This window comes from Garra rufa, chromosome 7, assembly GCF_049309525.1.
Source record: "Garra rufa chromosome 7, GarRuf1.0, whole genome shotgun sequence".
Classification (NCBI taxonomy): Eukaryota; Metazoa; Chordata; class Actinopteri; order Cypriniformes; family Cyprinidae; genus Garra; species Garra rufa.
Genome location: NC_133367.1, coordinates 45,071,849 through 45,099,155, shown reverse-complemented (window position 1 = coordinate 45,099,155; position 27,307 = coordinate 45,071,849). Strand labels below are relative to the sequence as shown.

The window sequence follows — 27,307 nt, the reverse complement described above, 5'->3', positions numbered from 1 at the left end:
ATTACTCTAAATAATTCAGCCTCCGAATAATCACACAGTTAATGTGGGATAGTAGTTGTACACATTAAATATTAGTCTATGCCTTCTGAAAAGGAAGTCCAGACAATACCTTCTGGCAATGATCCTAAATACATTTCTCATTATGATGACTATTTGAATAACTTTCAAGTTTCAACTTTCTAGTTTGAGACAATTCAAGTGACAATAAGTCAGACTAACTGAAATAAGCCTGGCTTATTTGGTAAACTTGTTTTATGGAACACCCCCCAGGAGTCCTCAGTCCTGGAGATCCGGTGTCCTACAGAGTTTAGCTCTAACTTGCCTCAACACACCTGCTGGGAAGTTTCTAGTATGCCTAGTAAGACCTTGATTTGCTGGTTCAGGTGTGTCTAATTGGGGTTGGAGCTAAACTCTGCAGGACACTGGCCCTCCAGAACCAAATTTGGGCACTCCTGAACAAGTTGCAATAGTTTTAGTCTTCCACCCTTTTTTGTGCATTACCTACTAATGAAACAAATTTCAAGGAATGGCTTCCCTGAAACATTAAGTCACCATTCACTTTGGCTTAAACCTAGCAATATCCATAATGCATGGCATGAGTCACCTTATTTTACAAGGTTTATAAATAAAGCTCCTGAAGCAGTGTGGCGGGTAAAGTTCTAAGTTTATATAAGAGCACGATATGAAAAGGTGAGTCGGTGCACAGCTGGCAGGGGCATGAGGTCACCCCGTCATGAGCGACTGAACAGCTGCTGTGTTTTAGAGAGACAGCGCCAGTGTTTACATAACAATCAGCCTCTGCCGCGGAGCTGTGCCTATTACAAACATGGCAACCCTGCTGCATGGGAGACTTCTTCATGCAATATGATAATGTAAGGTAGAAATGAGATAGTTAAGACCACTGGGTTTTAGACTAGAAAAAAAAGATTAAATTGTAGAGAAAACAATTTATAATATATTTTGAGCTATTTTCAGTCAGACATCAAAGTGGATAAAATAATCTTAAAAACCGCACGGATCATACAGAGATGATTACAGAATGCGTGCAAGAGGGAAAAGCACAAAATCAATGCGAACCAGCTTATTACAACAGTTGAAGTACCACAAAATAAACTTCCCAGCCCAAGATGACGTATGTACAGAATATACACAATTTACACACTGTGGTAGGAGTATGTCTAACTTGTATACTATTTGAACATGTTAGGAAAGTGGGGTGTTCATGCTAACTTAAGTTTTAAGATTTTCTGAAACAAGAATATTAAAGTAAATGCGATGAAAGTATACATTTTGAATTGATATGTAAACGTAAATGATTTGTCCTTGCTGTACAATCATGCAATGTACTAACATACTATTTAGCTAAAAATCCTCATTTATCAAACAAGCAGAATGAATGTCTAAATCATTTACGAACACCAAAATGCATTCGCGTTTCATAAATGAAAAGTCCTATGGCTCAAGTATTACATTACTCTTTTTCATCATTTCATCCAATGGATCCATTAATTAAACCCTATGTGAAACAGTTTTATCTACAATTACAATAAAACTCAACTCAACTGGTGTCACCCAGAATGTCACGTGGGCAACAACTGATTTCATTAAAATTAAAAAAAAACATCAACTAACAATGAATACATTTTATATTACAGACAATAGTCTCCAGCTAATCCGATTTGCAAAAATCCCAAAATGCAGTTATGAGGAGGTTGTCATGGTGTGATATACCATCCAAAATCTGCTCCGTCCACTCAGTAGCGGTTGAGTTTTTCTGGATCGTTCGATGCCATCTGAGAGAAGTCTTGAAAAATGTCCTGGTAGGTTTCATCTCCTATAAAAAGAAAACAGCTCGATTATGGAGGAAGCATAACGTGCGCATTTACCTGCATCAACTATATCAAAACTCACAGAGACACAGACACAGAGAGACGAGCTCATACCTGTGCTACTTCAGAGCAGAAACTCAAGAGAACAGCAGGAGAACGCAGGAGCGAAGAAGGAAATGCAGAGGTGAAAAGCACAAGACACCAAATGATGCATATGAAGTATTTATTGACCATTGATCTTGCTCGACATCTAGCGTGTAGTAGCAGATAAAACACATTTTGATGCAATATTGTCAAGCGTGAAAGAAACAGGTTCTGGGTTCAATAGGAGTTACATGAGATACAGATGTGGGGCAGTTGTGGAGCAATTACCACATAAAATAACGATCAGGGAGAAAGAGAAACGAAGCAGATAAATGAAAAGAGCTGCTCAGAAATAACAGTATATGGCATCTTCCTGGTGTGCAGGGTCTATTATTCATGACTTTATTTTTCCTTGCATATTAATAAACCTGAGACTCAGCTTTTAGACCGCTATGAGAGATTGCATTTACATCTGATGCTTAAGTGTGCAAGGTTTTGTTTAGAAGAGATTTAAAATAAGAGGTAAACACCTTTCGCCAAATTAAGCTGAAGAAAATAAAACCCTCTTAAATGGACCTCTAGCAGCGGGGCGTAAAGTCCAGCTTTACTGCGCCCCTCTGTGGCTGATACCAGTACTGCAACTAATTTGGCACATTCATTTAATCTAAACGAACAAAAAATGCACTTATAACGACATTCAGACTGTCTAATTCCTCTTGTAATAAAGTCTAATTACATAAAATATTTAGCTGTTTCGCAAAAACTATTAAATACAACTTGTATAATAGATTTTCAATACAGTTATTGTTAACAAAACATGCATTCATAATTATCAATATATCATCTATGGCCAAATACAGCGTTTGTACAGACGTGCTACATCTTTATAGATGTAATGTTTATAAACACACTGATTATATTTAGACACTTTCACTTTCTCAAGTGACAAATATCAGGAATGTACTGTTTGGGCCGAGTTTTTATGACACTACTCTTACACACTGACAGTTTTAAGACAAACAAACACACACACACACACACACAATGTAAATAAGGTGTATTTTTACGTCACTCTTTGACTTGTTCCAGCAGTAACGTCCTATTATTGTTCGCTATGCATTAAAATACTAGACTAGATGAACCCAACCTGGGGCCTAATGAAGCTCAGCTTCATGTGATATCTGTATACATTCAGTTATTCTGTGCATTTGCTACCAGTTTTCGGCATATGTTAGGAGTCTCTGAGCTGCAAGTTAATGAATTCTTCCATACACTTGCGATATTGCATTTCAGTTGGGCTGTTAGAGTTATATAGACCTGACTGACTATACAGACCCTCAGATTCGCGCATCTCCTCGTTCATCTTGGCCAGGCGAAGCCTGTAGACACAGAACCACATTAAACCGTTAACATTTTATGCCTTCTTTTTCACAAGGTACAAACAGAAATGGGAACTCACAGCGTGACAATATCAGCGTTTGCTGCCTCGACTGCGACTGAAAGCGGCGTTTGATTCTTTACATCTGCTGCGTTCTGATTGGCTCCCCGTTTTAGAAATAAACACACTTGCCTAAATATAAACAATATATTTATATTTAGAACTTTAAATTAAGAGATCAAACTAAGAAATGTATATAATATATATAATACGAGCTGTGTGTTGAGCAGAACTAACCCAGTGTGGCCCAGGATAGTGGCGTGATGTAAAGGTCCTCTGCCCAGATTGTCCTGCTGGTTGACACTCGCTGAATTCTGGAGCAGAAACTCACAGGTGACCAGAGACCCCTGATATTCAAACACAGGTGATAAACACATCAGATGCTGTCATAAATATGAAGTCAAAATAAAACAGCATTCAGAATTAACATTTCTGTAATGTTTTGTATTTTACATTTAATTTCACATTTTGCATGTACTGATGAATCATACAATGAAACCAGGGCCATTTATTATTTGAAGGTGAAGCACTTATTATTTTAAAAGTAAAATAACCTACTGTGCATAATTAGTTGTTTTAAGTCGACAACACGAAAAGTAAAACAAAGCAGAAGAACAGCAAAATAACAAATGATACAAAGTGAAATACAGAACAGAAGCAAATTTTAAAAAGCATAATACTACACAAAACACTAAATTAAAATATCACAGAAAAGAAAAAAACAAAACACATTAATAAAAGAATAAATAAATAAATCAATGCACACACAAAAACAAAACACGAGACAGTAAACAAAAAGAAAAAGAAAAAAAAGAAACTAAAAAAATGATAAAACAAAACAAAAAACTAATACTAAATGAAAAACTAAAAAACAAAAGAAAGAGAAAAACTACACAAAAGATGAAAGAAAACAAACTAAATAAAACAAAAAAACAAAATCTAAAAACACTAAACCGAAGAAAACTAAAACAAAAGAAAAGAAAAGACTAAAAACACAATAAAACAAACTAAACAAAATAAAAAACTTAACACGTAACACAAAAGACAAAAAAAAACTAAAAACACAAAACTAAAAATAAACAAAACACAAAAGAAAACAAAAACTAAATGAAAACCTACACAAAAAAACAGAAAACAAAAAATGAAAACAAAAGATAATGCTAAATGAAAAACTAAAACACAAAAGAAAAAAAAAACTCTAAACACAAAAGACAAAAACAAGACAAGAAAACAAAAACTAAAAAACAACAACAAAGAAATCACAAAACAACACTAAACAAAAAACAAAAACAACATAAAAAAAAGAAATAAAAAACAAAAGAAACTAAAAAAACACAAAAGAAAACAAAAGTAAAAATTAAATCACAAAAGAAAAAAAATCAAAAACTAAAAACACAAAACAAAAACTAAATGAAAAACTACACAAAAAAAACAAACTAAACTAAAAACAGAAAACAAAAACTTAAAAAAAAGAAAAGAAAAAAACAGAAGGAAACAAAAGCTAAATGAAAAACTGGAAAAAAAAAATCACAAAACAAACAAAACTAAAAATTAAACAAATCACAAAAGAAAAAAAAATCAAACAAAAACTAAATGAAAAACAAACAAAAAAACTACACAAAAAACAGAAACTAAACAAAACTAAACTAAAAAAACCAAAGAAATCACAAAACAACAAAAGAAAAACTAACAAAAGAAATAAAAAAACGAAAGAAACTAAAAATCACAAAAGGAAACAAAAGCTAAATGAAAAACTGAAAAAAAATCACAAAAGAAAACAAAAGTAAAAATTAAACAAATTACAAAAGAAAAAAAAATCTAACAAAAACTAAAAACACAAAACAAAAAATAAATGAAAAACAAACAAAAAAACTACACAAAAAACAGAAACTAAACAAAACTAAACTAAAAAAACCAAAGAAATCACAAAACAACAAAAGAAAAACTAACAAAAGAAATAAAAAAACGAAAGAAACTAAAAATCACAAAAGGAAACAAAAGCTAAATGAAAAACTGAAAAAAATCACAAAAGAAAACAAAAGTAAAAATTAAACAAATTACAAAAGAAAAAAAAAATCTAACAAAAACTAAAAACACAAAACAAAAAATAAATGAAAAACAAACAAAAAAACTACACAAAAAACAGAAACTAAACAAAACAACTTAAATTTAAAACAGAAAACAAAACATTAAACAAAACACAAGAGAAAATGCTCAATGAAAAACTAAAACACAAAAAACAATAACTAAATGAAAAACTATACAAAAAAACAAACTAAACTGAAAAACAGAAAACAAAAAATGAAAACAAAAGAAAATGCTAAATGAAAAACTAAAACACAAAAAACAATAACTAAATGAAAACACTAAACACAGAAGACAAAAAAACAACGAAACTAAACAAGAAAACAAAAACTAAATGAAAAACTAAAAAAAGAAAAGAAAAGAGAAAAACTAAACAAAACATGAAAGAAAACACACTAAATAAAACAAAAAAAACAAAATCTAAAAACACTAAACTAAAAAAAACAAAGAAAATGAAAACAAAAAACAAAAGAAAACAAAAACAAATAATCCCCTAAAAAAAAAAAAAAAAAAAAATCAAAAACAAAACAAAACACACAAAACAAAAACTAAACTAAAAAAAAAATACACAAAAAACGAAACTACACATAACAAAAAACTTAAAACGAAACTCAAATTAAAACACAAATTAAAACAATTAAAACAAAAGTAAATACTAAATGAAAAACTAACACACAAAAGAAAAGCAAATCAAAACAGCAAAACTAAACAAAACACAAGAAACCACAAAACGCATAAATGAAAAAATAAAATAAATAAATACAAATAAAATTGCTAAAGAAAACACTAAATGGAAAAACTAAACAAAATGAAACAAAACAAAAAACAAACAAAAAAAAAAAAACAATAGAAAACAAAACAAAAAATAACTAAACAAAAAACTAAAACCAACAAAGTGTGTATAATGTCATGAAACAGTCAATCTGTCAGTGTTACACCACTGTATGGGGTCTGAAGTGTGAGAGTGGCTGTATGTTCTCCTCACCCCATGAACGGCCATAATGAGCGGCGTCCTGTTCTGGTCGTCTGCGTTGGTCCAGTTGACTTCCGCTCCGTGCGCGAGCGCTTCGGCCATGTCCGGCAGACTGCGGGAGAACGCCGCCCAGTACAGCTGCAGGCCCGCCGTCACCTGCTTCGGCTCGCAGAAAACCACCAGATCTTTACCAGAACACTCTTCATCAGGCTCTGAATGACAACAATCACAGAATCTGTATCAGCAACAACAGACATCTATGGGGCAACCCCTGCTCTGCTGGTGCTGTTGAGCGAGACCAGACTGACCCGTGTCGTTGAGCGTGCCGCTTGAACTCAACGTCTCTCTGCTTCCGTCTGCGAGGTTCTGCACGTCGCCGTCTGAGTTTCTCACTGTCAAACAGAGATGCACTTACAAACCCGTTCTTCAGTGAGCTCATTTCACTGGAAAATGAATGAAAATGCGCACAAACGTCCAAAGGAGAAGACAAACAGGCATGAGCGATGGAAACGTTTTTTACGGGAAATGTATGATGGAGATGCCGAGCGATGCAGACATGATGCAATGCTTTCCTCGTAGAAGAGCCAGCAGGATGTTGAGTGAATTTCAGAATTTTAATTCAATTTTGAAATTAAATTTCATCTAAACTTGAGGGAGAATTCAATTAGAACAACATTCAAAGATGATCTGACAACTGCTAACAGTAGCAGTTTTTAATAGTGAGTTCATTTTTTTTAATGTTCGTACACACACAAACATATCAAATGGGAGAAATTAAAATGTTATTAAATCAATTTAATGCATTTTTGAAATCATAAATTTGAGATGGTATATTTCTAATGCATTTAAGAGGTTAGCATTTACTTTTATGAAATGTTAGTTACACTAGATTAAAAAAGAGAAATGTTACCTTGTTATTTTGGATATTTCTTGCTTTCGTGTTAATTGTTGTTAAAGTTTTAATAATCTTGTTGTATTTTTGTTGTTTTTAAAGGTCTATATTTTTTATTTTTTATTAGATTTAGTAAAACAGGTTAAATGAAAATGAGAAAAGTTGCCTTTTTAACGAACCAAATAAAACGAAAAGTAAAAAAAAAAAATTACATTTTGTTATTTTGAGATACTATTACATTTTGATATTACCAAATAAAACAAAACATTTTATTGTTTAGATTTTATTTTTGTATTTTCTGCTTACATGTAATTTTTTGTTAAAGTTTTAATAATCTTGTTGTGTTTGTCATTTTATTTATTTTTTAGTTATTTTTGTTGTTTTAAAATGTCTATCATTTAAATTTTTAAATTTAATTTAATTTTGTTTTAGTAAAACAAGTTACACAAATGTTGCCTTGTTAACGAGGTGAAATAAAATAAGTTTTTTTATATTTTTATATTTTATTTCAGTTAAATATATCTTGTATATCTCGTTTATATATCGTAATTTTGACTTGTTTTCACATAATTCCGAGTTAATATCTCGTAATTGTGACTTTTTTCCCACAGACTTCTGAGTTTATATCTCCCAATTGTGACCTTTTTCTCAGAATTCCAAGTTTATATCTCATAATTGTGACTTTTTCCACAGAATTCCGGGTTTATATCTCCCAATTGTGACTTTTTTCACAAACTTCCAAGTTCATATCTCATAACTGTGACTTTTTCACAGAATTTCAAGTTTATATCTCATAATTGTGACTTTTTTCCACAGAATTCCAAAAGTTTATCTCATAATTGTGACTTTTTCACAGAATTCCGAGTTTATTTTTCATAATTGTGACTTTTTCCACAGAATTCCGAGTTTATATCTCCCAATTGTGACTTTTTTTCACAGAATTTCAAGTTTATATCTCATAATTGTGACTTTTTCCACAGAATTCCAGGTTTATATCTCCCAATTGTGACCTTTTTTCTCTCAGAATTCCAAGTTTATATCTCATAATTGTGACTTTTTCCACAGAATTCCGGGTTTATATCTCCCAATTGTGACCTTTTTTCTCTCAGAATTTAAAGTTTATATCTCATAATTGTGACTTTTTCCACAGAATTCCGGGTTTATATCTCGTAATTGTGACTTTTTTCCACAGAATTTCAAGTTTATCTCATAATTGTGACTTTTTCACAGAATTCTGAGTTTATATCTCCCAATTGTGACCTTTTTTCTCTAAGAATTTCAAGTTTATATCTCATAATTGTGACTTTTTCCACAGAATTCCGGGTTTATATCTCGTAATTGTGACTTTTTCCACAGAATTCCAGGTTTATATCTCCCAATTGTGACCTTTTTTCTCTAAGAATTCTGAGTTTATATCTCGTAATTGTGACTTTTTTCACAGAATTTCAAGTTTATATCTCATAATTGTGACTTTTTTCACAGAATTTCAAGTTTATATCTTATAATTGTGACTTTTTTCCACAGAATTTCAAAAGTTTATCATAATTGTGACCTTTTTTCACAGAATTTGAAGTTTATATCTCGTAATTGTGACTTTTTTCACAGAAATCCGTTTATATCTCCCAATTGTGACCTTTTTCTCAGAATTCCAAGCTTATATCCCATAATTGTGACTTTTTTTTCCACAGAATTCCAAAAGTTTATCTCATAATTGTGACTTTTTTCACAGAAATCCGAGTTTGTATCTCACAATTGTTTTTTTTTCCACAGAATTCCAAGTTCATATCTGGCAGCTGACTTTTTTTACTCATAATTCCAAATTAATATATCGTATTTGTGACTTTTCCCACAGAATCCTGATTTACATCTCGTAATTGTGACTTTTCTCAGAATTCCGAGTTCATATCTCATAATTGTGACTTTTTCCACAGAATTCCGGGTTTATATCTCGTAATTGTGACTTTTTTCCACAGAATTTCAAGTTTATCTCATAATTGTGACTTTTTCACAGAATTCTGAGTTTATATCTCCCAATTGTGACCTTTTTTCTCTAAGAATTTCAAGTTTATATCTCATAATTGTGACTTTTTCCACAGAATTCCGGGTTTATATCTTGTAATTGTGACTTTTTCCACAGAATTCCAGGTTTATATCTCCCAATTGTGACCTTTTTTCTCTAAGAATTCTGAGTTTATATCTCGTAATTGTGACTTTTTTCACAGAATTTCAAGTTTATATCTCATAATTGTGACTTTTTTCACAGAATTTCAAGTTTATATCTTATAATTGTGACTTTTTTCCACAGAATTTCAAAAGTTTATCATAATTGTGACCTTTTTTCACAGAATTTGAAGTTTATATCTCGTAATTGTGACTTTTTTCACAGAAATCCGTTTATATCTCCCAATTGTGACCTTTTTCTCAGAATTCCAAGCTTATATCCCATAATTGTGACTTTTTTTTCCACAGAATTCCAAAAGTTTATCTCATAATTGTGACTTTTTTCACAGAAATCCGAGTTTGTATCTCACAATTGTTTTTTTTTCCACAGAATTCCAAGTTCATATCTGGCAGCTGACTTTTTTTACTCATAATTCCAAATTAATATATCGTATTTGTGACTTTTCCCACAGAATCCTGATTTACATCTCGTAATTGTGACTTTTCTCAGAATTCCGAGTTCATATCTCATAATTGTGACTTTTTCCACAGAATTCCGGGTTTATATCTCGTAATTGTGACTTTTTTCCACAGAATTTCAAGTTTATCTCATAATTGTGACTTTTTCACAGAATTCTGAGTTTATATCTCCCAATTGTGACCTTTTTTCTCTAAGAATTTCAAGTTTATATCTCATAATTGTGACTTTTTCCACAGAATTCCGGGTTTATATCTTGTAATTGTGACTTTTTCCACAGAATTCCAGGTTTATATCTCCCAATTGTGACCTTTTTTCTCTAAGAATTCTGAGTTTATATCTCGTAATTGTGACTTTTTTCACAGAATTTCAAGTTTATATCTCATAATTGTGACTTTTTTCACAGAATTTCAAGTTTATATCTTATAATTGTGACTTTTTTCCACAGAATTTCAAAAGTTTATCATAATTGTGACCTTTTTTCACAGAATTTGAAGTTTATATCTCGTAATTGTGACTTTTTTCACAGAAATCCGTTTATATCTCCCAATTGTGACCTTTTTCTCAGAATTCCAAGCTTATATCCCATAATTGTGACTTTTTTTTCCACAGAATTCCAAAAGTTTATCTCATAATTGTGACTTTTTTCACAGAAATCCGAGTTTGTATCTCACAATTGTTTTTTTTTCCACAGAATTCCAAGTTCATATCTGGCAGCTGACTTTTTTTACTCATAATTCCAAATTAATATATCGTATTTGTGACTTTTCCCACAGAATCCTGATTTACATCTCGTAATTGTGACTTTTCTCAGAATTCCGAGTTCATATCTCATAATTGTGACTTTTTCCACAGAATTCCGGGTTTATATCTCGTAATTGTGACTTTTTTCCACAGAATTTCAAGTTTATCTCATAATTGTGACTTTTTCACAGAATTCTGAGTTTATATCTCCCAATTGTGACCTTTTTTCTCTCAGAATTCCAAGTTTATATCTCATAATTGTGACTTTTTCCACAGAATTCCGGGTTTATATCTCCCAATTGTGACCTTTTTTCTCTCAGAATTTAAAGTTTATATCTCATAATTGTGACTTTTTCCACAGAATTCCGGGTTTATATCTCGTAATTGTGACTTTTTTCCACAGAATTTCAAGTTTATCTCATAATTGTGACTTTTTCACAGAATTCTGAGTTTATATCTCCCAATTGTGACCTTTTTTCTCTAAGAATTTCAAGTTTATATCTCATAATTGTGACTTTTTCCACAGAATTCCGGGTTTATATCTCGTAATTGTGACTTTTTCCACAGAATTCCAGGTTTATATCTCCCAATTGTGACCTTTTTTCTCTAAGAATTCTGAGTTTATATCTCGTAATTGTGACTTTTTTCACAGAATTTCAAGTTTATATCTCATAATTGTGACTTTTTTCACAGAATTTCAAGTTTATATCTTATAATTGTGACTTTTTTCCACAGAATTTCAAAAGTTTATCATAATTGTGACCTTTTTTCACAGAATTTGAAGTTTATATCTCGTAATTGTGACTTTTTTCACAGAAATCCGTTTATATCTCCCAATTGTGACCTTTTTCTCAGAATTCCAAGCTTATATCCCATAATTGTGACTTTTTTTTCCACAGAATTCCAAAAGTTTATCTCATAATTGTGACTTTTTTCACAGAAATCCGAGTTTGTATCTCACAATTGTTTTTTTTTCCACAGAATTCCAAGTTCATATCTGGCAGCTGACTTTTTTTACTCATAATTCCAAATTAATATATCGTATTTGTGACTTTTCCCACAGAATCCTGATTTACATCTCGTAATTGTGACTTTTCTCAGAATTCCGAGTTCATATCTCATAATTGTGACTTTTTCCACAGAATTCCGGGTTTATATCTCGTAATTGTGACTTTTTTCCACAGAATTTCAAGTTTATCTCATAATTGTGACTTTTTCACAGAATTCTGAGTTTATATCTCCCAATTGTGACCTTTTTTCTCTAAGAATTTCAAGTTTATATCTCATAATTGTGACTTTTTCCACAGAATTCCGGGTTTATATCTTGTAATTGTGACTTTTTCCACAGAATTCCAGGTTTATATCTCCCAATTGTGACCTTTTTTCTCTAAGAATTCTGAGTTTATATCTCGTAATTGTGACTTTTTTCACAGAATTTCAAGTTTATATCTCATAATTGTGACTTTTTTCACAGAATTTCAAGTTTATATCTTATAATTGTGACTTTTTTCCACAGAATTTCAAAAGTTTATCATAATTGTGACCTTTTTTCACAGAATTTGAAGTTTATATCTCGTAATTGTGACTTTTTTCACAGAAATCCGTTTATATCTCCCAATTGTGACCTTTTTCTCAGAATTCCAAGCTTATATCCCATAATTGTGACTTTTTTTTCCACAGAATTCCAAAAGTTTATCTCATAATTGTGACTTTTTTCACAGAAATCCGAGTTTGTATCTCACAATTGTTTTTTTTTCCACAGAATTCCAAGTTCATATCTGGCAGCTGACTTTTTTTACTCATAATTCCAAATTAATATATCGTATTTGTGACTTTTCCCACAGAATCCTGATTTACATCTCGTAATTGTGACTTTTCTCAGAATTCCGAGTTCATATCTCATAATTGTGACTTTTTCCACAGAATTCCGGGTTTATATCTCGTAATTGTGACTTTTTTCCACAGAATTTCAAGTTTATCTCATAATTGTGACTTTTTCACAGAATTCTGAGTTTATATCTCCCAATTGTGACCTTTTTTCTCTAAGAATTTCAAGTTTATATCTCATAATTGTGACTTTTTCCACAGAATTCCGGGTTTATATCTTGTAATTGTGACTTTTTCCACAGAATTCCAGGTTTATATCTCCCAATTGTGACCTTTTTTCTCTAAGAATTCTGAGTTTATATCTCGTAATTGTGACTTTTTTCACAGAATTTCAAGTTTATATCTCATAATTGTGACTTTTTTCACAGAATTTCAAGTTTATATCTTATAATTGTGACTTTTTTCCACAGAATTTCAAAAGTTTATCATAATTGTGACCTTTTTTCACAGAATTTGAAGTTTATATCTCGTAATTGTGACTTTTTTCACAGAAATCCGTTTATATCTCCCAATTGTGACCTTTTTCTCAGAATTCCAAGCTTATATCTCATAATTGTGACTTTTTTTTCCACAGAATTCCAAAAGTTTATCTCATAATTGTGACTTTTTTCACAGAAATCCGAGTTTGTATCTCACAATTGTTTTTTTTTTCCACAGAATTCCAAGTTCATATCTGGCAGCTGACTTTTTTTACTCATAATTCCAAATTAATATATCGTATTTGTGACTTTTCCCACAGAATCCTGATTTACATCTCGTAATTGTGACTTTTCTCAGAATTCCGAGTTCATATCTCATAATTGTGACTTTTTCCACAGAATTCCGGGTTTATATCTCGTAATTGTGACTTTTTTCCACAGAATTTCAAGTTTATCTCATAATTGTGACTTTTTCACAGAATTCTGAGTTTATATCTCCCAATTGTGACCTTTTTTCTCTAAGAATTTCAAGTTTATATCTCATAATTGTGACTTTTTCCACAGAATTCCGGGTTTATATCTTGTAATTGTGACTTTTTCCACAGAATTCCAGGTTTATATCTCCCAATTGTGACCTTTTTTCTCTAAGAATTCTGAGTTTATATCTCGTAATTGTGACTTTTTTCACAGAATTTCAAGTTTATATCTCATAATTGTGACTTTTTTCACAGAATTTCAAGTTTATATCTTATAATTGTGACTTTTTTCCACAGAATTTCAAAAGTTTATCATAATTGTGACCTTTTTTCACAGAATTTGAAGTTTATATCTCGTAATTGTGACTTTTTTCACAGAAATCCGTTTATATCTCCCAATTGTGACCTTTTTCTCAGAATTCCAAGCTTATATCTCATAATTGTGACTTTTTTTTCCACAGAATTCCAAAAGTTTATCTCATAAGTGTGACTTTTTTCACAGAAATCCGAGTTTGTATCTCACAATTGTTTTTTTTTTCCACAGAATTCCAAGTTCATATCTGGCAGCTGACTTTTTTTACTCATAATTCCAAATTAATATATCGTATTTGTGACTTTTCCCACAGAATCCTGATTTACATCTCGTAATTGTGACTTTTCTCAGAATTCCGAGTTCATATCTCATAATTGTGACTTTTTTCACAGAAATAGTATTTAATTTCAGTTAAGTAACAATTTCTTATTTCATTTCATTTCATTTGTATTTTATTTTATTTTAGATTAGTTTTAGCCTACTATCATAACCCTGGATTCAATTCAACTGAAATTCACACTGGTGAAATGAAGTCAGGCAACTGTGACATTGTGAATTTTGCTGAAACAGGACAGCGGGTGAGACACACATGGCTGTACTTACGACAGCAGGGCTTGGCGGAGGTGTTAAAGTAGGAGAAGAGAGAATCGAGCTCATCTACACAGAAGAGAGACTCGTGGTTCGCTTCAGCAACACAAAAGCCCAGAGCAGCGTTAGGATTGCACACAGACACAGAGAGGAGCAGAAACACAGTAAAACCAGTACAGGCCTCGTTTACACCACAAACATCTGTCTACGGTGATCCGAACGCATCGCACGGATGCTGACAGATGTTAACAGTGGGTAATGGTCACGGCAACACAAAGCAAAGGTTAAATGGAACCAGCAGAGGGTAAAACTGCAAGAAGGAACAGACAAACCACACAGAGGTGTTTAGATCAGTGATGATCCACTCACTTGAGGAAGCAGATGGTGGACGGGGTTTTGACGTCGATGGTGCTCTTGAAGGTTGAGCGTCCGAGCAGCCGCTATGTTTTTCCTCTTTACTCAGTGATAAAACCTTCTGTCTGATCTCGTCTTCTGAGCGTCTCTGGACAAACCTGCGCTCCACATACTTGGCTTTGATGTAGGCCTCCACCTCGTGCCTGAGGACCACAAGACACTAATGATCAGCTTTTGTACCTCAACATGCATTTTGTTCCATAAGTGGAAAGTTAATAGAAAGTGATCACAGAATTTTCACAGAATTCCAAGTTTACATCTCACCATTGTGACTTATTTTACAGAATTCCGAGTTTATATCTCGCAATTGTGATTTTTTTCCCCCACAGAATTCCAAGTTTAAATCTCGCGATTGTGACTTTTTCCACAGAATTCCAAGTTTATATCTCACAATTGTGACTTTTTTTTTTTTTTTTTTTTAATTCCAAGTTTATATCTGGCGATTGTGACTTTTTTCCTCACAATTCTGTTTATATCTCGCAAGTGTGACATTTTTCACAGAATTCCAAGTTTATATCTGCCGATTGTGATTTTTTTTCCCCCACAGAATTCCAAGTTTAAATCACGCGATTGTGGCTTATTTTACAGAATTCCGAGTTTATATCTCGCAATTGTGATTTTTTTCCCCACAGAATTCCAAGTTTAAATCTCGCGATTGTGACTTATTTTACAGTATTCCGAGTTTATATCTCGCAATTGTGACTTTTTCACAGAATTCCAAGTTTAAATCTCGCGATTGTGACTTTTTTCACAGAATTCCAAGTTTATATCTCACAATTGACTTTTTTTTTTTTTTTTTTACAAAATTCCAAGTTTATATCTGGCGAATGTGACTTTTTTCCTCACAATTCTGTTTATATCTCGCAAGTGTGACTTTTTCACAGAATTCCAAGTTTATCTGCCGACTGTGACTTTTTCTCCGAATTCCAAGTTTATATCTTGCAATTGTGACTTTTTTCACAGAATTCTGAGTTTATGTCTCACAATTGTGATTTTTTTTCCCACAGAATTCCAAGTTTAAATCTCACGATTGTGACTTATTTTACAGAATTCCGAGTTTATCTCGCAATTGTGATTTTTTTTTTTTTTTTACAAAATTCCAAGTTTATATCTGGCGATTGTGACTTTTTTACTCACAATTCTGTTTATATCTCGCAAGTGTGACTTTTTTCACAGAATTCCGAGTTTATCTCGCAATTGTGATTTTTATTATTTTTTTTATTTTTTTACAAAATTCCAAGTTTATATCTCACAATTGTGATTTTTTTTTTTTACAAAATTCCAAGTTTATATCTCGCAATTGTGACTTTTTTCACAGAATACTGAGTTTGTCTCACAATTGTGATTTTTTTTCCACAGAATTCCAAGTTTAAATATCACGATTGTGACTTATTTTACAGAATTCCGAGTTTATCTCACAATTTTGATTTTTTTTCACATAATTCCAAGTTTAAATCTCGTGATTGTGACTTTTTTCACAGAATTCTTTTTATGTCTCGCAAGTGTGAATTTTTTTTTTTTTTTTTTTTTTTTTTTTTACAAAATTCCAAGTTTATATCTGGCGATTGTGACTTTTTTCCGCACAATTCTGTTTATATCTCGCAAGTGTGACTTTTTTCACAGAATCCCAAGTTTATATCTGCCAATTGTGACTTTTTCTCAGAATTCCAAGTTTATATCTTGCAATTGTGATTTTTTTTCCACAGAATTCCAAATTTAAATCTCGCAATTGTGGCTTTTATCACAGAATTCCGAGTTTATATCTCACAATTTTATATATATTTTTTTTTTTACAAAATTCCAAATTTATATCTGCTGATTGTTACTTTTTTCCTCAGAATTCTGATTATATCTTGCAAGTGTGACTTTTTTCACAGAATTCCAAGTTTATATCTCACAATTGACTTTTTTTCCCTCAGAATCCCGAGTTTATATCTCAATTTTATATACAAAAACAGGAATGAGAAGGGGCCTGATTCGACTACCAATCTCATAGTCGAAACTTCGCAGAGGTGTTATGAAATGAGGATCATGCTGTTTTGGCTTTATGGGGGTGCTCAATGTCTAATTTCACAGAGAACTACTGGTTTTCTCCCAACAAGTTTATATGCAGCCTATTATGAAAATGCTGTAAATAAGAATGTAAAAAGAAAGAAGCTTTTAAGAAATACTTTTAACGTGCATAAATAAACCCAACCACCCCAAGACAGATTTAAGTTTTGCTTTCCATGATCCAAGACCTTGGCAGCAGGGACTTAAATCTTTAACAAGACTCAAATTGACAGAGTGTAAGACTGCATTTTTGTGATCAGATAGGGTACAAGTGGTTTCAAAATGTTTCAGCCAAATCTAATTTGATTTTTGGACGCTATAAACATAGGTGCCGATGACTGAGCAACCAGGGAAAAAATACTGAGGTATTATCTACTCACTATCATATTGGCAAAACAGATCTTGCAAACAATCCAATGTATAGTTTGCGCTCTGGAGAAAATGAAATGAGAATAGTGAAAAATAATAATAATAATTCTAGTGCAGTACCTGGGATCTCCTGGTTGTGGTTTCCTGGCTCCTAATTCTTCTCGTCGAGCCTCATAGATTTGATTTATGACACCATTTCCCAGCTCACACATCAGCTACACAAAAACAAATTGTATTATTCAATCATTTGTAAAAACACAAGAATTTTTTTTGAAAGCTGGACCATCTTGGAATGAGAAAAAAAAAAACATCTTGAAAATGTTATAATACATTTATAATATCCCTCACAATTGTGACTGTTTTTCCACAGAATTCCAAGTTCGTATCTCGCAATTGACTTTTTCATCAGAATTCCGAGTTTATATCACACAACCGACTTTTCTTCTCAGAATTCCGAGTTTATATTTTGCAATTGTGACTTTTTCATCAGAATTCTGAGTTTATATCTCACAACCGACTTTTCTTCTCAGAATTCCGAGTTTATATTTTGCAATTGTGACTTTTTCATCAGAATTCTGAGTTTATATCTCACAACCGACTTTTCTTCTCAGAATTCAGAGTTTATATTTTGCAATTGTGACTTTTTCATCAGAATTCTGAGTTTATATCACACAACCGACTTTTCTTCTCAGAATTCCGAGTTTATATTTTGCAATTGTGACTTTTTCATCAGAATTCTGAGTTTATATCTCACAACTGACTTTTCTTCTCAGAATTCCGAGTTTATATTTTGCAATTGTGACTTTTTCATCAGAATTCTGAGTTTATATCTCACAACCGACTTTTCTTCTCAGAATTCAGAGTTTATATTTTGCAATTGTGACTTTTTCATCAGAATTCTGAGTTTATATCACACAACCGACTTTTCTTCTCAGAATTCCGAGTTTATATTTTGCAATTGTGACTTTTTCATCAGAATTCTGAGTTTATATCTCACAACCGACTTTTCTTCTCAGAATTCCGAGTTTATATTTTGCAATTGTGACTTTTTCATCAGAATTCTGAGTTTATATCTCACAACTGACTTTTCTTCTCAGAATTCAGAGTTTATATTTCGCAATTGTGACTTTTTCATCAGAATTCTGAGTTTATATCTCACAACTGACTTTTCTTCTCAGAATTCAGAGTTTATATTTTGCAATTGTGACTTTTTCATCAGAATTCTGAGTTTATATCTCACAACTGACTTTTCTTCTCAGAATTCAGAGTTTATATTTCGCAATTGTGACTTTTTCATCAGAATTCTGAGTTTATATCTCACAACTGACTTTTCTTCTCAGAATTCAGAGTTTATATTTTGCAATTGTGACTTTTTCATCAGAATTCTGAGTTTATATCTCACAACTGACTTTTCTTCTCAGAATTCAGAGTTTATATTTCGCAATTGTGACTTTTTCATCAGAATTCTGAGTTTATATCTCACAACTGACTTTTCTTCTCAGAATTCCGAGTTTATATTTCGCAATTGTGACTTTTTCATCAGAATTCTGAGTTTATATCTCACAACTGACTTTTCTTCTCAGAATTCAGAGTTTATATTTCGCAATTGTGACTTTTTCATCAGAATTCTGAGTTTATATCTCACAACTGACTTTTCTTCTCAGAATTCAGAGTTTATATTTCGCAATTGTGACTTTTTCATCAGAATTCTGAGTTTATATCTCACAACTGACTTTTCTTCTCAGAATTCCGAGTTTATATTTCGCAATTGTGACTTTTTCATCAGAATTCTGAGTTTATATCTCACAACTGACTTTTCTTCTCAGAATTCCGAGTTTATATTTCGCAATTGTGACTTTTTCATCAGAATTCTGAGTTTATATCTCACAACTGACTTTTCTTCTCAGAATTCCGAGTTTATATTTCGCAATTGTGACTTTTTCATCAGAATTCTGAGTTTATATCTCACAACTGACTTTTCTTCTCAGAATTCAGAGTTTATATTTCGCAATTGTGACTTTTTCATCAGAATTCTGAGTTTATATCTCACAACTGACTTTTCTTCTCAGAATTCTGAGTTTATATTTTGCAATTGTGACTTTTTCATCAGAATTCCGAGTTTATATCTCACAACTGACTTTTCTTCTCAGAATTCAGAGTTTATATTTCGCAATTGTGACTTTTTCATCAGAATTCTGAGTTTATATCTCACAACTGACTTTTCTTCTCAGAATTCAGAGTTTATATTTCGCAATTGTGACTTTTTCATCAGAATTCTGAGTTTATATCTCACAACTGACTTTTCTTCTCAGAATTCCGAGTTTATATTTCGCAATTGTGACTTTTTCATCAGAATTCTGAGTTTATATCTCACAACTGACTTTTCTTCTCAGAATTCAGAGTTTATATTTCGCAATTGTGACTTTTTCATCAGAATTCTGAGTTTATATCTCACAACTGACTTTTCTTCTCAGAATTCAGAGTTTATATTTCGCAATTGTGACTTTTTCATCAGAATTCTGAGTTTATATCTCACAACTGACTTTTCTTCTCAGAATTCTGAGTTTATATTTTGCAATTGTGACTTTTTCATCAGAATTCCGAGTTTATATCTCACAACTGACTTTTCTTCTCAGAATTCAGAGTTTATATTTCGCAATTGTGACTTTTTCATCAGAATTCTGAGTTTATATCTCACAACTGACTTTTCTTCTCAGAATTCCGAGTTTATATTTCGCAATTGTGACTTTTTCATCAGAATTCTGAGTTTATATCTCACAACTGACTTTTCTTCTCAGAATTCAGAGTTTATATTTCGCAACTGACTTTTCTTCTCAGAATTCTGAGTTTATATCTCACAACCGACTTTTCTTCTCAGAATTCTGAGTTTATATCTCACAACTGACTTTTCTTCTCAGAATTCTGAGTTTATATTTTGCAATTGTGACTTTTTCATCAGAATTCTGAGTTTATATCTCACAACTGACTTTTCTTCTCAGAATTCTGAGTTTATATTTCGCAATTGTGTTTCGCAATTTTATATCTTGTAATGTGACTTTTTAATAATAATTCCCAGTTTATATCTTGCGATTGACTTTTTTCAAAGAATTCCGAGTTTATATCTCGTAATTGTGACTTTTTTTCACAGAATTCAGTTTATATCTCGTAATTGTGAATTTTTTAGCAGAATTCCAAATTTATACCTCATGATTGTGACTTTTTTTTAATCAAAATTCCGAGTTTATATCTCACAATTGTGTCTTTTGTTCTCAGAATTGTTTATATCTCACAGTTCTGACTTTTTTTTCCAGAATTCCCAGTTTATAACTCACGACTGTGACTTTTTCATCAGCATTCTGAGTTTATATCTCACGACTGTGACTTTTTCCACTGAATTCCGAGTTTATATCTCATAATTGTGACTTTTCTTCTCAGATTTATCTCCCACAATTGGGACTTTTTTTTCCAGATATTACAGAGTTTATATCTCGCTTTTGTGACTTTTTTCACAGAATTCAGAGTTTATATCTCACAATTGTGACCTTTTTTCACATAATTCCCAGTTTATATCTCGCGACTGTTACTTTTTCCACTGAATTCCGAGTTTATATCTTGTAGTTGTGACTTTATTCACAGAATTCCACGTTTATACCTCACGATTGTGACTCTTTCACCAGAATTCAGAGTTTATATCTCACAATTGGGACCTTTTTTCTCTGAATTCCGAGTTTATATTTCGCGATTGTGACGTTTTCATCAGAATTCCGAGTTTATATCTCGCGACTGACTTTTTTTTTTTTACCACAGAATTCTGAGTTTATATCTCGAAATTGGGATTTTTTTCTCTGAATTCCAAGTTTGTTACTTGCAATTGATTTTTTTCATAGAATTCTGAGTTTATATCTTGCAATTGAGACTTTTTCCCCACAGAATTCCAAGTTTATATCTCGTTACTGTGACTTTTTTTAAAATCAGAATTCCAAGTTTATATCTCACAATCGTGTCTTTTCTTCTCAGAATTCAGTTTATATCTCGCGATTGTGACTTTTTCCAGATTTTTCAGTTTATATCTCACAATTGTGACTTTTTTTTTTTTTACAAAATTCCCAGTTTATATTTTACGATTGTGACTTTTTTTTTCCAGAATTCCCAGTTTATATCTTGTAATGTGACTTTTTAATAATAATTCCCAGTTTATATCTTGCGATTGACTTTTTTCAAAGAATTCCGAGTTTATATCTCGTAATTGTGACTTTTTTTCACAGAATTCAGTTTATATCTCGTAATTGTGAATTTTTTAGCAGAATTCCAAATTTATACCTCATGATTGTGACTTTTTTTTAATCAAAATTCCGAGTTTATATCTCACAATTGTGTCTTTTGTTCTCAGAATTGTTTATATCTCACAGTTCTGACTTTTTTTTCCAGAATTCCCAGTTTATAACTCACGACTGTGACTTTTTCATCAGCATTCTGAGTTTATATCTCACGACTGTGACTTTTTCCACTGAATTCCGAGTTTATATCTCATAATTGTGACTTTTCTTCTCAGATTTATCTCCCACAATTGGGACTTTTTTTTCCAGATATTACAGAGTTTATATCTCGCTTTTGTGACTTTTTTCACAGAATTCAGAGTTTATATCTCACAATTGTGACCTTTTTTCACATAATTCCCAGTTTATATCTCGCGACTGTTACTTTTTCCACTGAATTCCGAGTTTATATCTTGTAGTTGTGACTTTATTCACAGAATTCCACGTTTATACCTCACGATTGTGACTCTTTCACCAGAATTCAGAGTTTATATCTCACAATTGGGACCTTTTTTCTCTGAATTCCGAGTTTATATTTCGCGATTGTGACGTTTTCATCAGAATTCCGAGTTTATATCTCGCGACTGACTTTTTTTTTTTTACCACAGAATTCTGAGTTTATATCTCGAAATTGGGATTTTTTTCTCTGAATTCCAAGTTTGTTACTTGCAATTGATTTTTTTCATAGAATTCTGAGTTTATATCTTGCAATTGAGACTTTTTCCCCACAGAATTCCAAGTTTATATCTCGTTACTGTGACTTTTTTTAAAATCAGAATTCCAAGTTTATATCTCACAATCGTGTCTTTTCTTCTCAGAATTCAGTTTATATCTCGCGATTGTGACTTTTTCCAGATTTTTCAGTTTATATCTCACAATTGTGACTTTTTTTTTTTTTACAAAATTCCCAGTTTATATTTTACGATTGTGACTTTTTTTTTTTTACAGAATTCCCAGTTTATATCTTGTAATGTGACTTTTTAATAATAATTCCCAGTTTATATCTTGCGATTGAATTTTTTCAAAGAATTCCGAGTTTATATCTCGTAATTGTGACTTTTTTTCACAGAATTCAGTTTATATCTCGTAATTGTGAATTTTTTAGCAGAATTCCAAATTTATACCTCATGATTGTGACTTTTTTTTAATCAAAATTCCGAGTTTATATCTCACAATTGTGTCTTTTGTTCTCAGAATTGTTTATATCTCACAGTTCTGACTTTTTTTTCCAGAATTCCCAGTTTATAACTCACGACTGTGACTTTTTCATCAGCATTCTGAGTTTATATCTCACGACTGTGACTTTTTCCACTGAATTCCGAGTTTATATCTCATAATTGTGACTTTTCTTCTCAGATTTATCTCCCACAATTGGGACTTTTTTTTCCAGATATTACAGAGTTTATATCTCGCTTTTGTGACTTTTTTCACAGAATTCAGAGTTTATATCTCACAATTGTGACCTTTTTTCCACATAATTCCCAGTTTATATCTCGCGACTGTTACTTTTTCCACTGAATTCCGAGTTTATATCTTGTAGTTGTGACTTTATTCACAGAATTCCACGTTTATACCTCACGATTGTGACTCTTTCACCAGAATTCAGAGTTTATATCTCACAATTGGGACCTTTTTTCTCTGAATTCCGAGTTTATATTTCGCGATTGTGACGTTTTCATCAGAATTCCGAGTTTATATCTCGCGACTGACTTTTTTTTTTTACCACAGAATTCTGAGTTTATATCTTGCAATTGTGACTTTTTCATCAGAATTCCGAGTTTATATCTCGCAAAAAAAAAGTCTCTTCACTTCGGAACAGACAAAACAAAACGTGTTCCACTGATCGTCCGCATGTCTGAAAACAGTCTCCGAATTCACGTGTACAAACTAATGAGATGATTAGGAGATGAAAGCGACGCTGATGTTCTCAAAAGGATGGCAACATCTGGACAGATGTTTGTGTGCTCCATCAACCATCTGTCCATCCGTATGTCAGGATTGAAGCCTCGTGTCTCCACACTCACCTTCAGCAGTTCAGGCTCCCACGTGTCCAGCGTCAGAGACCTGACCTTCGAGAAATGAACACCAAGACTCCTGACAAACAAGAAAACACAGCATTTTTAATTAAATAATCCACAAATTCCCTAATGCCTGCAGTCAAACACACACACCTGTGTATCCCAGAGCACTGGATGCAGAGCGTGATGCCCAGGTTGATGCTGGCCCAGCGCGGCTCCGGCTGCCCGCAGTCGCAGCAGCTTGTGTTCCCGCCGATGGCCATGACCCGCTGCAGCGCGCTCTCGCCCTTCAGAGTCTTCTCCTTCACGTCGCCACCAGAGTCCAGGCTGCCTGTAGATGTAGATGACTTTCTGTCCATCTTCTGCCAAACACATTTCACTGTTATCATTAGCAATCTCAAGTGTGGCATGATTTAGTTGGATGAAAGAGAAACGGAGGTACCTCGGCGTCCTCTGCTTTGTCTCGGAAGGCTGTGGCGATGCTGTTTTGGACAGCTTTGATCCAGGCCTGCCTGAGTTTCTCAGTGTCCGCTTGCATCATACAGCTCCTTTAACAGAGACAACATCAGTCATATGTACAGTATGACATATACACTACAAAATAATAATAAATTAACATTTTGTCTTGTTTTGCAGTTAAATATAAAAAAAAATCGTATTAAATTACTTTACTGATATATGCTGCATAAACTGATATATTTTACGTATCAGTTTCAAAAGTGGAAAAAATTATCTCACTTTAAAGTATATACAAGAATTTAAAAATGTTATTGATTTTTTTATTCAAGGCATAAGCGGTGACATTTTATTAGTGCTATGCTTAAAATCAGAAACAGCTCACAAAACAGGTTAGAAAAATAATATTTTAAAATATATTCTATAAAAAATAGAAATTGTACAAAAATTGTGTGGTCTTTTTTAAAGTCCATTAAATGTTTCATCAAGGCATTTTTTTCTGTAAAAATACTGATTAATAGTATTGTTATTTTAGTTTTCTTAAACTATTTTTATACTTTTATTATATTTTCAGTTTTTATTTTATTATTTTACATATATTTTTTGTAATTTTGTTACATGCTTATTTTTATTAGTTTTCTTTTTAAATTATTTATTCAATTATTATTTTAGTGCTATTTCAGCCACTTTTTCTAAGCAGCATTTCTCATTTTCATTTGCCATTTATTTATTTTTTTAATTTTTTTTGTCATTTTGTTTTCATTAAAAAAATCTGTCAGTCATTTTAGTATTTAAATTTCATTTCTAATTTGCATTTTTAGCAACATCTCATTTTCATTTTTTTTTTTACCTAATATTTATATTTTATTCACTTGTATTTTTTATAAAATAAATTATTTATATTTTATTTGAACAATATTATATCAGCTTTATTGCAACTCACTTTGTTGGAGAAACAACTTCAAAGCAGAATCTGCGTTCGATGTCCTCGCAGTGTTTAACAGTGCATAACCGCAGGTCCTCCACCACAACCGTAGGGTTATCCTAATATAAAACACCAAAATTAGTGCTAAACACACAACTGAGGTTAGAAATGATTGTTGTTTCTTGTTACATTTTCCTACACTTACCTTAAATTTCTTTTGGTAGACTAGCTGATTGTTCTGAATTGAGAACCACCGCCTGCAAAAAAAAAAAGTCAGCAACAATGAACATTTAGTCAATGCATAAGTAGACACAGTATGATTGTATGTCCATCACAGACCTGTTCCAGGTTTTAAAGGCATTGCTGGCTCTCTTGAAGAGATAGCCCTCCATGACAATCCCATTGTCTGCATCCACATTGTACTCCAGCTTGGTGTCGTCATTTGAGAAGTCCTGAGAAAAACATCAGGCAGAAAATCAAACGACATCTTGAAATTAGCTATTTAAGACTTAACCCATATATAGTTGCCGCAGTTTATAGTTGTCATTGTAAGTATTTTTTCTAGATGCGATCTATGTCTTATGTCTCAATGACATGCAAGCAAACAACCAAATAAATGATTTCAAGAACAAATAAAAGGCATTGACTTCCTTCCTGTCACATGAGGCTGTCAACTTCCTACCCCTACTTCCAGAAAGCATTGTGAAGGCAAACCCTTTGCCAAGGCAAAAAATATTTTTGTGTTATTTTTGTATTTTGTCTCTAGAATCATCCAAACAAAAATCTTACAAGAGATCTATAGTTTCTGTATACTTAGTCAAAAGTCCAAGAGGCAACTCTAGTTTTTATACATATGCTTATGAATAAACATTGATCTTCTCTGCTGAACAAATACTTCTAAAACCAGCCTAAGCTGGTTGGCTGGTTTTAGCTGGTCATCCAGTCTGGTTTTAGCTGGTCATACCTGGTCAGAGGGCTGGTTTCAGATGGGTTTTGGCCACTTTCATAGCTGGTCAAGCTAGGAGACCAGCTGGAACAACCAGCTAAAACCAGTTACTTCCATCTTAAACCAGCTAAAACCAGCATCGACCATCTTACCCAGGCTGGGTGACCCGCTAAAACCAGTTACTTGCATCTTAAACCAGTTAAAACCAGCCTGACTAGGCTGGGAGACCAGCTAAAACCAGTTAATTGCATCTTAAACCAGCTAAAACCAGCCTTACCAGCTTACCTAGGCTGGGAGACCAGCTAAAACCAGTTAATTGCATCTTAAACCAACTAAAATCAGCCTAACCAGCTTACCCAGGCTGGGAGACCAGCTAAAACCAGTTACTTGCATCTTAAACCAGCCCGACCAGCCTGACCAGCTTACCCAGGCTGGGAGACCAGCTAAAACCAGTTACTTGCATCTTAAACCAGTTAAAACCAGTCTGACCAGGCTGGGAGACCAGCTAAAACAGATACTTCCATCTTAAACCAGCTGAAACCATTTTAGGCTGAAAGTCCACCTTGGTCTTAGCTAGTTGTAGCTGGTTAGCAGGCTGGTTTTTGAGATGTTTTGGCCACTGTCTTAGATGGTCAGGCGGGTCTTAGCTGGTCAGGCTGGGAGACTAGCTGGAACAACCAGTTAATTGCATCTTAAACCAGCTAAAACCAGCCTGACCAGCTTACCTAGGCTGGGAGACCAGCTAAAACCAGTTAACTGCATCTTAAACCAACTAAAACCAGCCTAACCAGCTTACCCAGGCTGGGAGACCAGCTAAAACCAGTTACTTGCATCTTAAACCAGTTAAAACCAGCCTGACTAGGCTGGGAGACCAGCTAAAACCAGTTAATTGCATCTTAAACCAACTAAAATCAGCCTAACCAGCTTACCCAGGCTGGGAGACCAGCTAAAACCAGTTACTTGCATCTTAAACCAGCCCGACCAGCCTGACCAGCTTACCCAGGCTGGGAGACCAGCTAAAACCAGTTACTTGCATCTTAAACCAGTTAAAACCAGCCTGACCAGGCTGGGAGACCAGCTAAAACAGATACTTCCATCTTAAACCAGCTGAAACCATTTTAGGCTGAAAGTCCACCTTGGTCTTAGCTAGTTGTAGCTGGTTAGCAGGCTGGTTTTTGAGATGTTTTGGCCACTGTCTTAGATGGTCAGGCGGGTCTTAGCTGGTCAGGCTGGGAGACTAGCTGGAACAACCAGTTAAAACCAGTCTGGGAGACACGCTAAAGTGATTTACTTCCATCGTAAACCAGCTAAAACCAAACCAGTTTAGGCTAAAAGTTTTAGCTGGTTATCCAGCCTAGTCTTAGCTAGTCAGCAGGCTGGTTTTAGATGGGTTTTGGCCGCTTCCTAAGCTTGACTGGCTGGTAGACCAGCTGGAACAACCAGCT

General features: G+C 32.9%; 1 protein-coding gene across 4 annotated transcripts; it reads right to left on the bottom strand.

The window, feature by feature from the left end:
• Window positions 1-647: 647 nt before the first annotated feature.
• On the bottom strand, window positions 648-25,483 carry LOC141338354 (arf-GAP with coiled-coil, ANK repeat and PH domain-containing protein 2-like). 4 transcript variants are annotated; one of them, XM_073843876.1, is made up of 15 exons: window positions 25,256-25,482; window positions 25,122-25,173; window positions 24,935-25,035; window positions 23,978-24,083; window positions 23,689-23,897; window positions 23,542-23,611; window positions 17,322-17,416; window positions 14,736-14,923; window positions 14,382-14,462; window positions 6,718-6,801; window positions 6,422-6,621; window positions 3,589-3,698; window positions 3,373-3,483; window positions 3,249-3,292; window positions 648-1,834 (listed from the first exon to the last, which is right to left on the bottom strand). In XM_073843876.1, exons 1-15 carry the CDS (start codon window positions 25,306-25,308, stop codon window positions 1,755-1,757), a joined length of 1,584 nt encoding a protein of 527 aa, XP_073699977.1. In that variant the 5' UTR covers window positions 25,309-25,482; the 3' UTR covers window positions 648-1,754. The 4 variants fall into 4 exon arrangements, 1 of the variants encoding a protein (XP_073699977.1); XR_012355839.1 differs by having other exon boundaries at window positions 933-1,834; window positions 1,944-3,292; window positions 25,256-25,483; XR_012355840.1 differs by lacking the exon at window positions 14,382-14,462 and having other exon boundaries at window positions 933-1,834; window positions 1,944-3,292; window positions 25,256-25,473.
• Window positions 25,484-27,307: the final 1,824 nt, after the last annotated feature.